Raw genomic sequence first — 20,705 nt, 5'->3', positions numbered from 1 at the left:
AGAAATGTATTATAAATTTGTACAGCGCCCTTGAGGTGATTTTGCACAAAAACGGCACTATGCAAGTCATCCAATTATTATTATTATGCAAGAAATGTTTGCTAATGTACATTTATAAAAAGAAGTGTGCCAAACTAAGATTTTGGACAAGTAACCACATTAAAAAGAGACGGGTTCAAGGTGAATTAAAACTATTTTGGGATTTACATGAAGAAAAATTAAAAAAATACTACTGACAGACACAGTAGACAACAGTTCAAGAACTTTGGTCATTTATAAAAAATGATACACGGTCGAGGCAACTGACAGCGCATACCGCTAGAAACTCGTCGGCGATGGTGTGTGCGAATGAACTCGTTCGAACCTATTTTAGCTCGCTCAATCTGGCCGTTCACCTCGTTTTTGATGGAAGCACTTGTATGCAGTTTAAGTTTGTGAGTCGGGCAAAATCGTTACGGTCACTCTGCTCGCACTGGCGGAGCAAACTCCTTCGAACCTAATTAATCTCGCTCAGTCCGCCCCGCTCGCCTTCTTTTAGACAGAAGCACTTGTATGCAGTTTAAGTTTGTGAGTCGGGCAAAATCGTTACGGTCACTCCGCTCGCACTGGCGGAGCAAACTCCTTCGAACCTAATTAATCTCGCTCAGTCCGCCCCGCTCGCCTTCTTTTAGACAGAAGCACTTGTATGCAGTTTAAGTTTGCGAGTCGAGCAGAGTTCGTAACCCGTTCCGCTCATGGTCAAAGGTGCGCTTAACACCTCAGGAGATTTATGCAGCTGTTGGGAGTGAAAAGCATCAATAACTGTAGGAAATATGAAGAGAATGGAGAAACACCCGATACCTATGGTGCTAATCTGCCGTAAAAGTTGTACGGAAAATGTGATGTACTTACAAAGTAAAATAGTGGTTATTAAGAAGGCCATTTGTTGTGCTAGCATGTATCCATGTCCGTTGATGTCGCCCCAGCCCCTCCACTCCATCCCGGCATAGAGATCAGGGTGCATGTCCTCAAGGGTGGAGTGATTGCCCCCCACGCCAACGGGCGGTTCAGTGGCCAGGCTGGGGTACACCAGGGAAAAGCAGCGTGTACCGTTGTTGTGGCTGACTATCTCCTGGCAGAAGGTGCTCAACAACGAGACATAAGTGGCTAGTACGATGATGATGAAGGGGAGGAACTTGTAGCCGTAGCACCACATGACAAACAGACACATCTGGGAAAATACAATACAAAACTTTAACAAATCATCATTACATTACAGCTACATTCCGGGGTGGAATTTGGCCTCCTCCACTGTTTATCCTGTCCAGCTCCAGTCTTTCTCCACACAGTCTAGCCATCTCTTACACCTTAACAAATAATGATCACTAGAATTGGGTTGGTTAGAAAGAACCACCCACCTTTAACAGAAGTAGGGCGCTATTGTGAGGTGTCACATGAACTCTAACAAGAGTACTCACGGGGGTAAGAAGAAATTGGTCAGTAAAGGATTGCATGGATTTTGTTGATTTATGATGTTTTTTTTATTTTTATATTAACTCCACACAGGAGGCCCTGAGGAAAATAATTTCCCTCAGGGCCTATGTCATCTTTGGGGATGCTGTGTGGAGGGTCTTTTTGTGGAGAGGAAGGAGTGAACATGGGTCTTGAAGAGTCCCATGTTGTAGGAGGGAGGAAACACAGAGGCCGGCAGTTCATTCCACAGCCGAGCTGTTGAACTTAAGAACGAATCGTAGAAGCGACCCGTTCTCATGTGACAAATGTCAACCGTGTACAAATGTTGGGCACGCGTTTGGCGTGTATCCCGACTACGCACTGGTGCCGAAGGGATCAATGACGCTAGTTCCTCAGAGCATCTTCCATTGTAATACCGATAGAACAAGGACAGCATACCTACCTGACGCCTGTGCTCTAAAGATTGCAGTCCGTTTGTTAAGATTGGGGAATCTATCAAACGGACCGCCCGTTTTTGCACAGAGTCAAGGGTTTTTTTCAGGTATTTAGGGGCTCCGGACAAGAGATGGCTGCCAAATTCGACAGTAGGGCGCACTTGCGATTTGTACAGGGTCAGCAGTTGTGTATTATTAAAGTATCTGCGGGCCCTGTACAGTACGCCCAGCTTCTGAGAGGCCAGCTTTACTCTGGCTTCGATGGAGCCCCCATACCTGAGCTGGTCACTTATAGTTACTCCAAGCATATCAATGGAAGGCCTGTTCGGAAGATTGCTTCCGTTGAAGGAGACTAGGTTATCATTTGGATCCCTTTTAGACATAATCAGACAGGATTGGGTCTTTGAAACATTAAATTCGACGAGATTATTTTTACCCCAGGAGGAAATACTCTCGAGATAACCGTCCATTCTCTGCTTCAAAGCCCTCCGAGCCGTTGGAGTTTGTGTGCCCTTTGGGGGCTTGTCAAACAAAAAGCTATCATGAACTGTACTGTCATCCGCGTAACAATGTATCGGTGCACATGTCAAAAGGTCATTGATGTGCAACAAAAACAAAGTCGGAGACAGAACCGATCCCTGTGGGACGCCAGCATTTATTGAGTGTGAGGATGAGGTGAAACCGTCAGCAACTGCCTGAATCGACCTATCCCTTAAAAAGTCAGCAATCCACGTACACAGGGATGCGGGAAGTCCGTAAGAAGGCAATTTGTTGACAAGTCCTCGGTGCCAGACCCGGTCAAAGGCCTCGGATATGTCTAGTGCGACCGTTTGGGTCTCACCGTGACGTTCCAGGCACCGCCCCCAAATATGCGACACATACGCGAGAAGATCACCGCACGAGCGGTTCCGCCGGAATCCGTATTGACGGTCGTTGATAATTTTGTTCTTCTCGAGGTATGTGAGCAGTTTGTCGTTGATCGCACGTTCCATCACTTTGGACAGAACTGATGTGATCGCTATGGGGCGGTAGTTGGCCGGGTTGGAGCGGTCACCTTTCTTGGGAATAGGGTGAATGACCGCTTTTTTCCAACCAGAGGGCACAGTGTCACACTTCAGGGACATTTTGAAGAGCTTTGTCAAAACTGGAACTATTTCCGCAGCACACCTCTGCAATACCAGGGCAGGTATTCCATCAGGTCCACTAGCTTTGTTAACATCGAGCCCCCGTATGACGTGGAGTACATCCCGATGCCGGATCCTCAGCTTTTATCATATAGAAGCCGCAGTGAGGAACCGACGGCGGAACAGCACCTCCGTCATCGAAGGTCGAGTTTTCCGCAAACATTTTCCCTAATAAGTTAGCCTTTTCGGTGGCGGTGTTTGCTAGTGAGCCGTCAGGTCTGGTAAGAGGTGGCAAACTGGGTTTGCAAAAATTCCGACCTATTGAGCCCGCAAGCGACCAGAATGCTCTGCTGCCATGCGGGCAGGCAGCCAGCTTTTTGCTGATCTGCAGGTCGTGTTCGAATTTTGACCTATTAATGATTCTCTTGCATTCCTTTGCCGATTTGTTGTATGCTGATCTGCTTTCGGGCGTTCGAGATGTGTTGTAGGCTCGGTAAACCGCGTTTTTTCGTCGAACTGCTTCGAAGCATTGTCGACTGAACCACGGCTTTGAGCCCACACCAGTTTCTTTAGTAGTCGATTGTATGAAGCCATCCATCGCCGATTTGATGACTTCACCAATCTCCTGGGCACATCTTGAGGGGTCCGAAGTCCGAAAACAAACAGCTGACCACGGAAAAGCGTTGAAATGGGCCCGCATACCGAACCAATCTGCTGACCTATAGTGCCACACTTTTCTCCTCAGCCTCTCATTGGTTGGTCTGAGGCTAACGGGGATTGATGTCGTCACTAGGCAGTGGTCAGATGATCCCAGAGGCGCTGTGACGTCAATCTTATAACCGTGTGGCACAGTAGTTAAGAATAGGTCTAACAGATTGGAACGGTGAGTCTGGACATCAGGAACCCTTGTAGGCTCCTGAACCAGTTGCTCTAATCCGTAGCAAATGGCAAAGGATTCCGCCTGTCGGCCGGCCGAGTCCGTTGGGCCAGAGAACTTCAACCATGGTTCGTTATGAACATTGAAGTCCCCCAGAACAATAAACTCGGCCGAAGGGTAGCGGGGCAAGAGATCATCAATAGTATCTCTCAAATGTTTGAAGAGCTCGGAAGTGTCTGATTCGCTATGGTTCGGTGAGCGGTATAGACATGCGTAGAATCTTGCCGTACTGGCTAGATTGAGGCGCACCCACATTACGTCGAATCTGGAGTTTTCCAGACTCAATAGTCGTACACAGTTGACGTCAGCTCGACTATAGAGGCAGACTCCTCCTTTGAGTCGGAACTTGCTTGCAAGGGTAAAGCCCGGGCAGTCCAGATAGGAGGAGTCTGGCGGCTCGGCTATCTGAGTTTCGGATAGGAAAAGAAGGTTGGGACGTTGGGACAAAAGATGGTGATTAACTGAATTTAAATTAGTGTGCAGACCGCGAATGTTGGCAAAATTTACCAACAGTTTTGGCCCGCACCGGGGACGCCTGCTACTTGCCGCTGTAATGATGTTATGTATGTTTTTATGTATATTCATGATTTTAATTTTTTTTTTTTTTTAATGGTATGAAGTGAAAGGAAGGTCTGGAATGGAAAGGTATGAGGGGTGGGTAGGAATATGGGGTTCAGGCTGTCCAGGAGTGATGAGCGTTTGGTTCCAGCCCACCCACTGCGGTGCTAGGCGATAGGCTGGGAGAGTCCGGCTGGAGAGGGTATCCAATGCGCCCCAAACGCTGCTGCTGGGTCCCCTCCGGTCACGAACCGGCACAACAGCAGTGCAGGATTTTTCACTCGCTGATGGGGCAGCCCACCCTTAGTCGTGAGCCTGAGGGTCGGGCCCCTGTACTATCGAGCGGCCCGGACAGCGGTAACCGGTTGTAAAGGGTCTCCCTCAACCAGCATCTCCCAACCGGCCCGCCACGCAGAAGGTGGGCCGACGCACCCGCCACCAAGACCTGGGCAAACCTTAACCCATGAACCCGGGCACCCCTGCTAAGTCACCAAACGTAGCGAACCACTTGGGGTGACCTGTGGCAGAGGTGTTGGTCATCCAATAAATGGTTCCCAGGGCGGCGGTACCCATTCCCGCCTACCAAATTGAAAAATTGTTGAACATACCTTGATGTTGATGCGCGTGTAGAGCTTGTTGGTGGCGGTGGCCATGACGGCGGGATCCAGGGGGCCGAGGGCCAGCGTCGTGGCCACAGCGGGCACGACCACCACACTCTCCCACAGCACGGCGCCAACGCTCAGCGGGGGGGGAATACCGCATACCAGGCACAATAGCTTCAACATACATATCGAAGGATATTAACCCATTTAACACTAAATAACAATAACTTTACAAATCGCATGTGCGCCCGACTGTTGAATTTGGCAGCCTCCTCTGGTCTGGCACAGGCGCCAGTTCAGAGGAGTCAGCTGGGAATGCTGTCCATAATGTACCGGTATTTCAATAGAAGAGGCTCCAATGAACTAGCGTCATTGATAACACACCAAATACGCCCTTAACATTTGTCACATGAGAATGGGTCATTTTTAAGACTCTTGAGTTCAACAGCTCAGTTGTGGAACAATTTTCCAGCCTCTATGTTTCCTCTTTCCTAAAATATGGGTCTTGAAGAGACATATTGTAGGATGTTCACTCCTTCCTCTCCTCAAAAAGACTCACACAGCATCCCCAAAGATGATAGGTCCTAAGGGTAATTATTCTCCTCAGGGCTAGGAGACCACACAGGAGTGTTAATGTAAAAAAAAAACTTTTTCCTATATGACAACATAATAAACACGTGAATAACGTACAGACTATTTTTGAGGTTATTTTTTTTGCATGTGCTTTGATAAATGGAATTTTTAGTAAAGCCATATCGATAAAACAAAAGGCCAGATATTTGACAACACAAAAAGAGGCAAGTGTGTTGAAACTCTTAACTTTGTCCACTATCGAATGACACACTGAATGAAGAAGTAATAGAGTTATAGTGCTGGAGAAGGGATAAGTGTTGGTGAGTGGCATCAGTTACCTGCAGAAGGGTGAGGCTGCAGAGGGCGGAGATCCAGTACTGCGAGGCGCTCCACACCGATAGCATTAGGTGGCGCGCCAGGGTCACCAGCGAGAACAGCGACACGTCGGCTTCACGCGATTCCTGTCATTCCGCCACAAGGTTAGTAACACGCACTTGAAGGTGCTTTATATATTGCAAAATAATAGAAGAACACTACATCAATACACCTTCTGAGAGTCTTGGCAAGGTCCATCAAACTCAAACGACATCATCAACGCCACCCATAAATCAAATTGTTAAATTTACAATAGTTACCGTAGTTAATGTAAGAGGCAAATGGGGCTATAGGAACAAAGCTAATTTATTCTTGAAAATTTTAGTTTAGGTACCTAATTGGATAAAACAGAACAGTGACAAAACAGAACATGATAAAAAAATAGGCATAATCACCGCCGTTGCCGATAGCACAATAATTTTTTTTTCCCTGAATATAAGTAGCTATTCTGGGGAAATTACTTTATATTAAGATTATAAAATATTTTTATAAATATGTACACATTATCTGGTAAGACGGTAGGTACAATTTAAAAACATCATTTTGCAAAAAACAAGTAAGTTACATATTACGAAAAAGGGATTAAACTTCACTTGTAATAACATTTCTAATACAGTGAAACCTCTATCTATTGGTTTTAAAGGGACCTATCGAAATAAACGATGAATGCGGGAAAACAATGAATGCGGGATTAAGGGGGTATTTCACCAACTTTAAGTAAGTTTCGAATAGCAATACTCGGCAAGTAAATTACAAAATCCATCCCACCATCCTCGAAGAGCGCTGTTCGTCAAGTAAATAGCTGTATAAACTACTCGGAAGTAATCCTTGCGAATAGCTCTTACTTTAATACCTACTACCAGTGCAAAATGGCGCCAAAGCTTTTTGACAGCTCAGAAGTTAGGTTGTGTTTTTAGTTACGTTGAAGAAGTGTCGATTTTTAACGAAATATGGAGATCTCAGACATTTTAGACGATATTTATTCAGATGAAATGGCGGAGAGACGAAGAAAAAGAGTTTATAGGCAAAGAGTGAATTATTTAAATGTACTAGACGATGTCGAATTTAGATCGAGATTTCGTTTAACAAAGAAGGCTGTCATTGAAATTCACGACACGATAAAAGATAAAATATGTTCCAGGAGCAATCGGTATGTAATTTACATCTATACAATACATATTTTATGGAATATTCACAATGCATATAGATCGTAACTGGTTCACATAATGTTTTCACCATTTCAGGAATAAAGCTGTGCCAACCATCATCAAACTTTTACTGACATTAAGATATTTCGCAACCGGTTCATATCTGATGTCTGCTGGAGACTTCAGTGGTGTCAGTAGATCATCCGCGTGTCGATTTATCAAGGAAGTCTCCGAGGCAATAGCATACCTTCGCCCTGTCTTCATTTGCTTTCCTGAGGATCTAGCTCCCTTGAAACAGGGCTTTTATAATCTGGCTTGTTTTCCAAAGGTCATTGGTGCTATAGACTGCACCCATGTTCCATTGTCTCCAAGTAAGTACATAACGTTATTGTATTTGATTCTAATATATAAATATGTAGGTGTGCTATTGTAAAAATATTGTAATATAGGTAAAGTGTTAAATACATGTAAAAGTATATGTTTGTATACCTACCTGTATTTATATGAAAAACTATTTCAATACAAGTTTTATAAAATATATATCTTTGCGCTACATAACAACTAGTAAAGCTATATTTTTCTGTTTTAGACGGAGAAGATGCCGAGGTTTACCGTAATCGGAAAGGGATATTCTCCATGAATGTCCAAGCTATTTGCGACGCAGACCTCATCATCAGAGACATCGTTGCCCGCTGGCCTGGATCCAGCCACGACCAAACTATTTTTAACAATTCGCTGATTAAAGCAAAGTTTGAGGCTGGACATTTTAATGGCAGCATTTTGTTAGGGGACAGTGGGTATCAAAGCCAACATTATTTGTTCACACCATTACCACAGACCAACACCCCAGCCGAAAACCTATATAACGAATCACAAATTCGCAGCAGGAATGTTGTTGAAAGGTGTTTTGGTGTTCTGAAGAGCAGATTCCCTGTTCTGCGAAGACGTATTACGTTATCTATGGAGCGCACCACAGCAATTATTGTGGCATACGCAGTGTTGCATAATATAGCAGTAAAAATGAATGATGCACCCTTTGTGGTAGAGGAAGTACAAGAAGTTGCTGTGGAATATGATGAAGAGCTAAATGATGAAAACCCAGGTACTAATGCAAGAAGAAACCTCATTCTTGGTTATTTCACCCATCTTTTAGACAATCGAGCCCGTCGCTAACAAAGTTTTCATACATTTTTCTTACTTGAACATTTATAATTTTTTAATATCTTCTCCTGTTTCCTTTTAATTGTAATAATACTACTATTGTAAATAAATCCTTACCTTTATGCACATACATTTTTAATTACTACTACTATTACATATTAGCACATAATTCTGTACTTTAATTTATAAATTTGAGTAGTAAACTATAAGGCAGGTTTGTGTAGGTGATGTGATAGTGTGAGTGGATGATCAAATGTTTTGTGAACACCTCATTAGGAAACCTTTATTAATAGTTTCATATTACGATAACTTTCTATTCTACTAGATGCTAAAAACACATCATTTTTATGAGTCTTGCGAGCCGAAGACCAGTAATAATACCTACATTATAGGTATATATGTGGGACATATTAATTTATAAAATATAATACAGTTACAGAAGGAAGCAAATAAATAGCCAAATATTGGTAAAAACCTATAAAATTTATTCAACTTTAATTTGGTCTTCAATAATTTAATTTTTGAATTGTTTAATCTTTTTTTTGCCTTTCACGTTCCCGAAAAGCCCATTCTTTTTCCTTTTCCTTCCTTTCCCGTTCCCTAAATGCCCATTCCTTTTCAATTTCTTTTCTTTCACGTTCCCTGAACGCCCATTCCTTTTTCTTTTCCTCAAATTCCTCGATTAAAAATTTTTTTTGTATGAACATAATATCCTTCCGGATATCTACCACTTTCTTTGCCCCTTTCCGTAAGGCTGGGTGGCTTGCGGTACGGAGTTGCGGGACACTCCACCTGTCCCACTGCTGCGGCTCAGGAGGAGCAGCCACCTTGTTTGATGAGCAGGAAGGAATGGGCTCATCGGTGTTCAGCTCTTCTATGATGATTTCAGGTTCAGGTTCTGCACGGGCTTCTACGGCTTTGGAGGTGCTCGGCTCATACGGATCGTCCGGGTCCAGGAAGATTATCTGCCGGATTGGCTGTGACACGATTCTGCATGGTGTCGCCGGCACCTCCTCAATTGACACCTCCATTGCAGAAATTTGGTTATCTGAAATAAATGATAAAATGATATGAAACATCATAGGTACTTGGTACTTAAATATGTGTAGATATTCCTACACTATATTCTTCTTACATTACTCTCTCTGTTTATTCGCTCTACATGCCCAAACCACCTGAGGGTCCCTTTCTTAATTTTATTCATTACGCTTACATCAGCCTTGCATTCTTTGCGGATCTCCACATTTCTCACACGAGCATACATGGTTTTACCACAGATATGCCTCCGAGATCTCATTTCAACAATTTTCAGTCTGCTTTCATCCTTCTTCTGCCACACATAATATGATTTGCAAAGATGTGTAACATTATAATACAGCGACTGCATCTTGTAAGATGATTTATCATTATTAGGTCCTACCTTTATGAAATAAATAATTATTATACATAAAAGTGATAGTGGTTTGAGCCAGAAGTCTGAATTTTATTAAAACAATATCGACTTACCAATGGTTCCAGCATCACTGTCGATGCTATTCATGTTTCCCTGGACGCTTAAGGTGATTAGGTCCTTAACTTTCAGCTCCATCGTGTCCAGGGGAACTGCTTTGCTGGGCCCTCCACCTGTGCTATAGTGCTCAGTCCTGATCAGCGCACTCTTTTTTCGGACAGACCTCTTGAAGCCCTCGTACTTTATTTTTAAAGTCTTTGATGAACGAAAGCACGAGGACGACGAAGAGTTGAACTCCTTTTCAATTCGAAGCCAGGCGGCATCCTTCTCTCTCCACAGCGCAGTGTCACTTTGTTTATTTTCAATTATGTCTTTGTATTTGTGAATCAAGTTCACGAGACTTTCGCATTCTTCCCTGCTAAAATTGATGCTACGCACCCGTTTTTCCATAATTAAACTATACAAAAAACTAACAAAATAACACAAATACACGAAATATTGTTTTTATGAACAAAACTTATTATAACCTTAAACCTATGTAACCAATTATTATCTATATTAACAGCAAAAAACACTACTAGAATTTAAAAAAAGAAACGTATTAACTATTTAAAACAGGAGACGAATAAAATAAACTATGTAAATAACGAATTAAAAAGTAAAAACAGTTAAACAATTATATCTCGGGCGCATGGCGGAAGAATGTGGGTGACAGCGACGTAAACAACATTCCGGTGTTTTGAAAATATGCATAGACAAGCGGCGGGGCGATAGAGCGGCGTGAACGCAGACGGCATAAATGCAGCGTTGCCACACGAAGTATCGAATATTTGTCGGGTAGGTGCTTGCAAGATGTTTGTAGGTCGTGGGAAGTTTGTTGTTTACTTGTCATTTTAATCATGCGATTATCTTAATCAGACAAGTTGTTACTCGGAGTTTACTTGGACGTTTGTGAAATACCCCCTAAGAGGACAAAACACAAGGAGATACGATCCAGTAAAGATACCGTCCTCCCAATCTGCATAACCGTTGGTAGATTTAAATTATAAGAAGAAAATAAGTATTAGATGTAAATAAATGTATTTATTTAAAAAAATACAAAGCTAAACAGAACCATTTTTTTTTAAAGATTATTGCATTGTAAATACATAATCTTTCATGGACATTTGTTTTTTTACTGTTTTATTTCCGCAAGTCAACAGTATATTTTCAGCTTTGCAAATGATATTCTTTTCGGCATCAGTTATTGAGTGTGCGTAGTAGAAAGTTTTCAATCTTTCAAAGAGTGTGCATGCTTCTGAAAATGAAGGTACAGGCAGCGGCTCCTCTTCATCAATATCGACCTCTTTTGTTGTCTCCGTCAATCTTGCGTCACACAAGCTTTCGATAGTTTCTATCCCACAAGTTGGAATATTGTCATCGAAAGTAACAAAATTGTTAAAATTTGTCAAATTTGGTACCAAGAGATAAGAATTTTCTCCAGTTCGCTAAACTTTGATTCTTTTCTGGTTTTTCTAGTTTTCAAAGATTTTCCGCACTTTTGAATTTGCTCCCGAATTTCGTTTTTTTTCAAGAAAATAGAATTTATCGTGGATGCCGCGATTCCTAAACGCTTGGCTATATCGATGCGTTTTTCAGCGGGGTTTTTTTCCACCTCTTCGATAATTTTGAATCTTTCTTGAAGAGTACGTACTTTTTTCTTCAAACGGCACATTTCGAAAATAGTTTAAAAGCTCAAAAAGGATAACTGCAAACACTCCACTAAGTTCGAGTATCTAGCGACAAATGACGACAACTAGCGACTGATGGCGGCGACAATCTGTTATTCTTTCTCTTTCTCTCTCAAAAGTTTCGCGCATCGTAACGAGTGCCGTCTGGCGCCGTTTAAACATAGACAAAAAATATCAAATACGCGACGTAATTCCTACGATGAATGCGGGAAAATGGTGGACATAGAAACGATCGATGCGATCTATTTTTGTATGAAATGAATTCGGACTAGAAGAAATAAATGATACATCCGGGAAAACGATTATTCGAGGAACGATAGATAGAGGTTTCACTGTATTCTGTTTTGTCATGAAACCTTATATTCATACCAATAAAATTAAATAACAACAATCTAATGAAAATACCTAGTGCATACACGGCGTCTGGAAACTCGTAGTACTAACAGGAAACTGGTGAATCTACATCACATAGAACCCAAAAAAAACTTGATCTGAGCTTTTTGATTATTTTAATAAAAAAAAATAACTTTATTTTCGGCAATTGAAGGCTTGAAAAACTTTTCGAGCCCGTTCTACAGTTCAACACACTTTAGAAGGCGTTAAACAGATAATATTAATCCCCTAGCGACCACTTTAGAAGGCATTAAACAGCTGATATTAACCCCCTAGTGACCACTTTAGAAGGCACTAAACAGCTGATATTAACCCCCTAGTGACCATTTTGGAATCGGGTCTACGCCTCGACACACTTTAGAAGGCATTAAACAGCTGATAACCCTTAGCGACCATTTTTTTCTAAATTTGACCTAAAAAATTCCAACTTCGATATACTCATACAAAATCCACTCCAAACCAGTTTTCCAAATGTACTACGAGTTTCCGGACACCGTTTATATTAACCCCACTGGCATACCAGCCGGCACTTTACTGCGATTGCTAATATGTATCTGTAACAATTGGTTCACCCATCTTGGGATCCAACAAACAATTATTCACGATACAAGTAAATATAGATAGTGCAAATTTTTTATTTATTTCATTATTGGTGACTATTAAAGATAATAATTAAATATTTAAAAACAACAAATAATGATATGCAAAAGGGTTAAGTGCTTCATATGATATTTATGTGCTTTATTAAAAGAAATAATATTGTGTGTGTTGTGCTTCAAAGATGTCCAACTCTATGCTCTATGGGGTCCGCTAACTTCAATTCCCTACATTGTGTGAAAACATAAAATGGATCTCTGAAAAAACTGCCAATTAGTTAGGAAGATAAATTTTGAAAAAAAAAAATTATAATAGGACTAACGTGTGTGCCCTGTGGGACCCCAGAGGTGACAGTTGGACAGCTCTGGGGCATACTGTAATACCTTTTGACTCTGCTCTTCCTCATTAAACTGGGCTCCCTTTATCTTGTTAGCAATCTTGGCGAGCAAATACAAAGCAAAGAAAATATTATAACTAACTGTTCTTAATTGATGTCTATTTGGAAATTAGTACAATCCAACTCAATTAGTAGAGGTATATATAATTTACCATCCTTCTAGTTTGAAAGAGTAAGATGGAAGAGCTGTAGTTTTTACTATATTTTATTACTTTGTTTGCCAATTTATGCTCAGTAACTTTATGAAGAAAAAATAAAGTTAACTGCTAGTGTTGCAGGTGAAATTTTCTCCATCATTGGAGCTGAAGGCAAAAGTTTATCTAATTTTTACAAGTATTTAAATACTATAGTTCTTACTCTGTACAATCATGCGATTTATTGTATGAAAAACCACAAACTTCAACAGGATTGTGTATTGATATTGGCCAATCTTTTCTTCTTCTGTCGATAGGCCTACGTATTAATGAAGTTAATATATTGTAAGTTGAATTGCTATCAGCACTTACAGATATGGAGCAGGAGATGGAGTTGAGGGTGCGGGCGAGGTCGATAGGGCCTGGACCTCGCGGGGGCAGCTGGTACGGGGGCACCTTCTGGCACAGGACGGGGTACAGGGGCTCAACTGCTATGCTACAAGTAAACCTTACTTAATTTAGATTATTGTAACCTGGAAATGTTGCTTTCTATATTTGAAAAAAAGTTTTTTGAAACAATATTATCAAAATAACAAAAATACTATTAATCCATCAATAATACCTAACGAACGGTTCGTAATTTCTTGCAATGATGTACCTACGACTTATTTGAATTCAATAGAAAGATTTTTTTTTTTAATTCTTCTGTCCTTCGCAGCTCCATTTGCCCTCGAGGCCACCACCTACGGGGGCGATAACGTCCCACTGGATCTAGGGGGGCGTTATCGATCCCGGTGGTATGACTACCCTGGATGAACGAACTAGGCAAATGTGGACAGAAACTCACTGATTCATTAAGGGAACTAATACTAACAAATCTAAACGAAACATAAAACAGAACAACACACAAAAAATAAAAAGATAACAGACTCAACTGGGAATCGAACCCAGGATTTCTGTTTTACCGGGACAACGTCTTTATGAACTCTACCCTAGGGACCTAATAATTATATGTCATATTTGTCAATCTCATATTAGTTCTGTTTCATGTTTTGTTTAGATTTGTTAGTATTATCTTCTTCACCTATGGTGCCAATGTCCCGCCCTGATGGGAACAAGGCTCAGCCACTCAAGAAGACACGTTGTGGAATCAGGAGACAACCAAATATCCAATGACAACCCTGGTGAAAGTTATCAAAGGGATAGGGGTTACTGTTAAAGGAATGAGATGAGATGTGTTATCACTGAACTCAATGGGCCAAAGTGCCTAGAGCCTGAAAGCTCACGGGAACTATGGTAAACCGTGTCCCCTTTAAACAAAATGAATACATTATAGGGCCATATAAGAGTCAGAATAACAGAAGAGTAGGTATGAGTTGATGCATGAATGTGAATGAAGCTAGGAGTGTGTCCAAGACAAAGTTATTCCGCAGTCCCCTACTTCGACATTGACCAATTGATAATAGTTACCTTGCATCGGCTTGCATGAATATCTCCATGTTGTCCTTGTTGGCAGCAGAGCCCATGACGCAAACCACCTGGCCGTACTCCTGCATGATGCTAAGCATGCGGCGCGCCGTGCTGGCCGTGCAGTCCGTGAACAGCGACACCAGAAGCGGCACGTTGTCCACCTGCTCTATGTGCGGACGGATGTTGTCTATGCCCCGCGGGAGCTTGGCCTACAATTTATGACAATTAATCTAGTTAAATGTTAAAAGATTCTACAATATGTGGTGTTACACTAGCAGAAGTACCTGGGCCACCTGATCTAAGTGCAGACGGATGTTATCTATGCTCTCGGGGAGCTTGGCCTACAACTGGTAACAAATGATCTAATAGAATATTCAAAATTTTACAATGTGGTGTTTTACCAAATTTCACAACAGATTTAGTTAGATATAATGGAATACCAAACAATGCTAAACAGTGACAGCCTCCATTGAATGGTTACGAATCTGGAGATATGCGGATTCCAATCCCAACATACGCAAATAAATTTATTTTATTTTGGAACAACTTAATAAGTAAAACGACAAATTGTAATATTTAATTACTGAAGACAATATTAGCCATTCCTAAACGAAAATTTGAAACAGAAAAATCAGAAAAAGATACGGTCACATCTAGGACTTGAACCCAGGACTAATGAGCTAATGGGACCCAATCTCCTTCGGTCATATTTGACTGTATCATACTTCGAATAAGAACTACTGGGTTCTGGGTTCAAGTCCTAGATGTGACCGTATATTTTTCTGTTTCAAATTTTCGTTTAGGAATCGCTAATATTGTCTTCGATAATTAAATTCTATTTAGTTAAAACATGTTATCTATCTATATACGTTATAATATATTAAAAAAACTTTATATTTGTATCATTAGGATTAATAAAGAAATTTTTAAATATAACCCACAGTCTGAGTATGGTTTTTTTTCCTACAAATCTCAGTTTTATTCAGAGATTGATGAAATTATTGACCCGGGCAAAGACAGGGACAGTTATTTTTTCAGCTATGTTATGTATTCAAATAAACTAATATATAGTATATTTGTGGCACATTCTAGAGTGGTGGATACTCTCAGTACCGCCTTGGTGATACAACACACATTCCGAATCGAAACCTTGCTCGAAATGGTTTAAATCGTGTTTGCGGACCAGATCTGAACAGCCAGATTCTTTCCAATCTTCCTCTCCCCATCTCCTTCCCTTCCCAACTACCTTCAGCTTCATAGCATTCCCTGGATGGGGGATGCTATCTCCACCGACTCTGAAGAGTTGTTGCAGTGGTGATGCTTGTACATTATTCACATTAAAATAAAATTACAGTAATTTGTTTGGACTAATAACACAATAAAGAAGTACTCACTCTATTGCGCATATCGAAGTTGACGGGGGCCGAGTGGTCGGTGGAGTCGGTGAGGCAGGAAAGGGAGCGGCAGCCCTCGGGGCCCTCACCCGCATCTCCATCTCCCACCGGGCCTCCTCCCCCCTCGCCCTCCCACCCGCCCAGCAGCACCGAGTCTTGGGACACCTGCCCCGATGCCTGCAAGCAACCAATCAATGATGGAAAAACACAACAAAATTTACAACCGTTACTTATACCTAAACTGCTTTGAAATGAAAATAGCCTTCGTCCAGCGAAAGTTCTTTTATATTGCACCCAAAATGTTTATCTCACAGAGTGTTGATTTATTATTATTTATATTATGAGTATTATATTTATAGAAAGTAGTGAAAAGTCTCCGAGCTGGGTACACGTCTGCTACTCATTAAAAGTTAATTTGCTGTTATTATTATTTTTATTAAATTATTTTTTCCTTTTTATTCCATACTAGATGTACCCCACCACACGTTGCTATGGCCCAGTCTCCGTCTATGCAGATAGAGAAACAATAGCGCATTTTGCTTTTACATCCAACAGATGGCGCTGTTTTTCCTGCCACAGGTGACATATACGTATATAAAAACACACAAGTATTGGAATGCAACATTGTGCTAAAATTTCAAAGCAATCGGAGAAGAACTTTTGGAGATTCAAGATTTTGAATAAAACAAACATAGAAATTTTTATTCATAAAGATTTGTATATTTTCAACAAGTAATGTTATATTGTTTTCATACTCTTATGTTTAAATACATCTATTCGAATTTCGACTTTGTTTTTGTGAATGAATAAATACAAATCTTGAAAGTGAAAATTAACCCACTTCCCAACATCAGATTGAGCTGAAACTCAGCATATGGACTCGCTGTCAATGACAAGGCCATACAGATTCTACAGTTAAGGCAACACTCTTAAGCGATAACACATTGAAATTGTATCAATTCCAAGCGCCATCTTCTTGAAAATTTTCAACAATGCAGCTGGATAGTTTTTCAATATAAAAATGAAGACAATGTTAAGTACAATAATATATCTCCTTAGCAATTATATTTATCTTTATGCTAAACGAAAATCCATGCCAAAATATTTTACATATTTACATAATATGCAGATACTGTAATATGTAATTAAAAAACTTGTTTTTATATCAATTAATCTAATGTTTACAGGATTGCAAATCTTCAAACTCACTTTTCTTAATAATATGTTTTATGGAGATACAATATTTGAACTCTAAGCCATCGATATATTGCTTTGTTCTTTTTTGATTTGACATGATTTTACGCATGTTCTTGTGTTGCATAAGAAGTAAGTATACCATATTGGGCTGCTGCGCTTGGGAGCTGATGGAGGCGTCCCTTGCCGTGTACCGCACATGGTTGGTCTCACTGTCGAATTTCACCGTGGAGTGATCCAGGTTGATGGCGCCTGGAGCTGATGTGCTCAGCGGCTTGGAGGCCTCCAGTGAACTGAAATCATCGTAGAGTGGAGGATGAGCTTACTAGCACAGATGTTCTCATGTGTACATACAAAGGTTGTGTCTTAATCTATCGGGACTTGCACATTACAGGTCACGGTGTCTTCATCTTAATGAATGTGCTTTTAGCCATATTCATTGGAACTACACAAAAATCTTGATGTTTTTGGAAATTCACAAATTTATCCAGGCAGTGTTAAAAATAAAAATAAAGGTAATAATTATGTACAGTGAAATTGGAATCAAACCGGGGAAAATATGTAAGTCTCTTAGTAATCCACTGCTCGATTCGACAACTACTATTATAATCAACTCATTCGACAACTACTATTATAAGCAACTCATTCGACAACTACTATTATAATCAACTCATTCGAAAACTATTATTATAATCAACACATTCGACAACTACTATTATAATCAACTCATTCGACAACTATTATTATAATCAACTCATTCGACAACTACTATTATAATCAACTCATTTGACAACTACTATTATAATCAACTCATTCGACAATTATAATCTGCCGTTGATTTTACTAGTTGAAAGCACCAAATCAAGCTATTATTTGCCGGTATTTGTATGTCTAATTTAGTAGTCCGCCACTTGCCTAGACGAGTGCCAAACTCAGAACACCGACAGATTGGGTTATCTTACTCTTGCACAGCGCCATCTACTAGTGACGAGGGTTAATTATTGTTGTTTTAGAATATTTCTCTATCTGGTTCACTTGATCGTGCCATGTCTTCCTCTGGCGTGCCCCACTTTTTCTACCATTCACATTTGCGTCATATATTCTCCTTACACTCCTTTCTTCATTCATTTGCTCTACATGCCCACACCAACTGAGCGTCCCTTTGTTAATCTTACTCATTACACTTACATCAGTCTTACATTCTTTGTAGATCTCCACATTTCTCACACGATCATACATGGTTTTACCACACATACGCCTCAGGGATCTCATTGCTAAAAAGGAAATTTTACGAAATATTGAAATTTACGAAATACCCATTTCAGCATATTTTTTAAGTGTCCGATGTTGGGTGGCAGATTACTGATAGAGTATTGATAGTTAATTTGCAAGGCTGAGTTATGACTTGAGCGATCAGGGAAAATGCTTTAAAATAAATTATAACAAAGGTTGCAATGATGAAAAATTAAATGATTTTTTTTTTAGAAACATGTGCAGAAAGATAACCTTGCATGAACACATAAAATTAGTAATAATTACATAAAAATAATAATATTAATTTTCAAGAAAGAGTGCACATTCTTTTGCAGTTATTAGCTATTACAAATAAACTACATACCTAGTTAATAACAGGATTGTTTGTTCTACCTATTTTCTGTTTACTGAGAAGAAATCATTTGAAAAGGATTACACACTTCACATATGTATTACACAGCATACAAATGATCCAATCCTACAACACACAAGCAGAGAACACAGGAAACAGCATTTGAACGGAATACTTCCCTTTTGACAGTATCTCGACATGATACCACTTTGACATTTCTTGGAATCTGACCAGTATTTTGTTCTGGTTTATAAAGTTTAAGTCCGGCAGAGGAGCATGAAGAAGGCGGTACCTTTGCAGGAAGGTGATGCCTTCTTCTCCGCAGCTGTCCCCCCGGTCGTACGTCTTGCCGGCGCGCCACGGCTTGTCGCAACACGACGGCGTCGGCAGGTTCTGCGACGTTGTGGGCGACACGGGCCTGGTCAGTTTAGGTTAGGTTAGGTTAGTAAAGCAAGCACTATCTTTAATTATTCGCACATTTTATAGTCATGTACAAATTAATGGTTTAGATATCATAGTCTAATAACAAGAAAGTTTTAAACACATAAAAAAATAAATTAAACACATTTTGAAGAAATATCAAAAGAAAAATATAGCTATGTTATTTTTACAGTGAATTAATTAAATTTGATTGGAAACATAGAAAAACAGTAAAAAAAGTATAGCTTTGGCGGAAGACAAAGGAGTTGTTTTGAACCATAACTAACAAGCCCTAATTAAAGTATTATCTATGTAAGTCTGTTAATAAACAAGATCAAATTTTGAATTTGCCTTTGCCTGCAAGGAATATACTATTTTTTAATGATAATTATCTATGAAAAAAACCATAATATTTTAGGCAAAAAAAATTAATGTTTTTTTCATAAATTTTGGTAACAGATTTGCATCTATACTTATACTTAGGGCACGGCAAATATTGGTAACAGATTTGCATCTATACTAATACTTAGGGCACCGCAAATATTGATGTTGTTTAAAGATTGCAATTCACCAATCAGAGTACAACATTAAGTCAGATAAGTAGTTTAATATTAGGTTCATACCTATTTATAAAGAAGCTATATTCTCCGCTCCTTTTGTTTAGCGAAAGTCTCTATGACTATCTTGTTGGCAATCATCGCTGCCACTGAACAAAATATATGATTATACCATTGCTCAAAATCCGATAGATTTCGTACCTTTTTCCGAAAAACTCCCTTGCTCCCTTTAAAATTTAAACCCCTAGATCTGGGGATTTCTTTCCAGACTACGAGACAATGCTTGATAATGGTACGATTTGAGATTTTCACGGCCAAAAGTATTATAATGATTTGTTTTTGGGGTATTATGCCGTGTTGCGCTACCTCCTTCTTCAGCCAACGTTTCGGACAGCATTGCAGTGTCCATCATCAGGGTTTATGTAAGTCATGTCTGGCCTACATAAACCTTGTCACATCCGGAACAGCTGAGTTTGTAAACTCCATCTGTTTCCAGAGAAAACTTAGTTTTTGCAGGCCTCAGTGAGTAAGGCAACACGGTATCGCATCTTCATACATAAGCACACACTTCACCACAACCTTAGATTACACATCTGCCCTGATGATGGACACTGCATGCTGTCAGAAACGATAAAAACACTAAAATGCTTGACAATAACTAATCACTCATCTCATAATAACATTTTGTAACTTGTTTCGAAGAGAGCTGGGAGCGGAACATTGGCTGAAAAAGAGTAGATGTTAAATTGAAGACACTACATCAACAACAATATCACGCATTATGTGTTCCCGTTTAATATGATGCTGAACAAACTGTTCCTTCCGAGGTGGTGGTTAAAACAAGATCGCCGTCCGCGATCATGCTAATATTGGGAAAGATCGTATGTACAATGGTTTCGATTGTTCACAGATTAACCAGAAAAAGTGGTCAAATTCTGGATCGCAATCGAAAACGAACTGCTACGAACATAGACACAGTCGCAATGCAATTTTGCAAAA

At 40.1% G+C, this 20,705-nt stretch overlaps 2 protein-coding genes across 4 annotated transcripts in view; both read right to left on the bottom strand.

Moving 5' to 3' along the window:
- Positions 1-20,705, bottom strand: part of l(2)k05819 (transmembrane protein 94-like protein l(2)k05819) — a 62,035-nt gene that overhangs the window by 3,367 nt on the left and 37,963 nt on the right. For 2 of the 3 annotated variants that reach the window (XM_089638398.1, XM_089638399.1), the window contains exons 16-23: positions 19,022-19,147; positions 17,266-17,416; positions 15,930-16,106; positions 14,536-14,744; positions 13,438-13,561; positions 6,019-6,141; positions 5,114-5,281; positions 892-1,210 (exon numbers count right to left, since the gene is read on the bottom strand). In XM_089638398.1, coding sequence (XP_089494524.1) covers positions 892-1,210; positions 5,114-5,281; positions 6,019-6,141; positions 13,438-13,561; positions 14,536-14,744; positions 15,930-16,106; positions 17,266-17,416; positions 19,022-19,147 — 1,397 coding nt within the window. Of the gene's footprint in view, positions 1-891; positions 1,211-5,113; positions 5,282-6,018; positions 6,142-12,917; positions 12,972-13,437; positions 13,562-14,535; positions 14,745-15,929; positions 16,107-17,265; positions 17,417-19,021; positions 19,148-20,705 lie in introns of all 3 variants that reach the window. The other variant, XM_089638397.1, reaches the window with a different exon arrangement.
- Positions 8,864-10,712, bottom strand: LOC149419563 (uncharacterized). Its single transcript, XM_089638401.1, has 2 exons — positions 9,871-10,712; positions 8,864-9,412 (listed from the first exon to the last, which is right to left on the bottom strand). The coding sequence occupies exons 1-2, from the start codon at positions 10,262-10,264 to the stop codon at positions 8,895-8,897; spliced, it is 912 nt and encodes a 303-aa protein (XP_089494527.1). The 5' UTR covers positions 10,265-10,712; the 3' UTR covers positions 8,864-8,894.

Source organism: Hesperophylax consimilis, chromosome 12 (genome assembly GCF_061612785.1).
Source record: "Hesperophylax consimilis isolate HC1 chromosome 12, BYU_Hcon_1.0, whole genome shotgun sequence".
NCBI lineage: Eukaryota > Metazoa > Arthropoda > Insecta > Trichoptera > Limnephilidae > Hesperophylax > Hesperophylax consimilis.
Note: the sequence above shows the minus strand (reverse complement) of the source record. Positions and strands in the feature narration are given on the sequence as shown.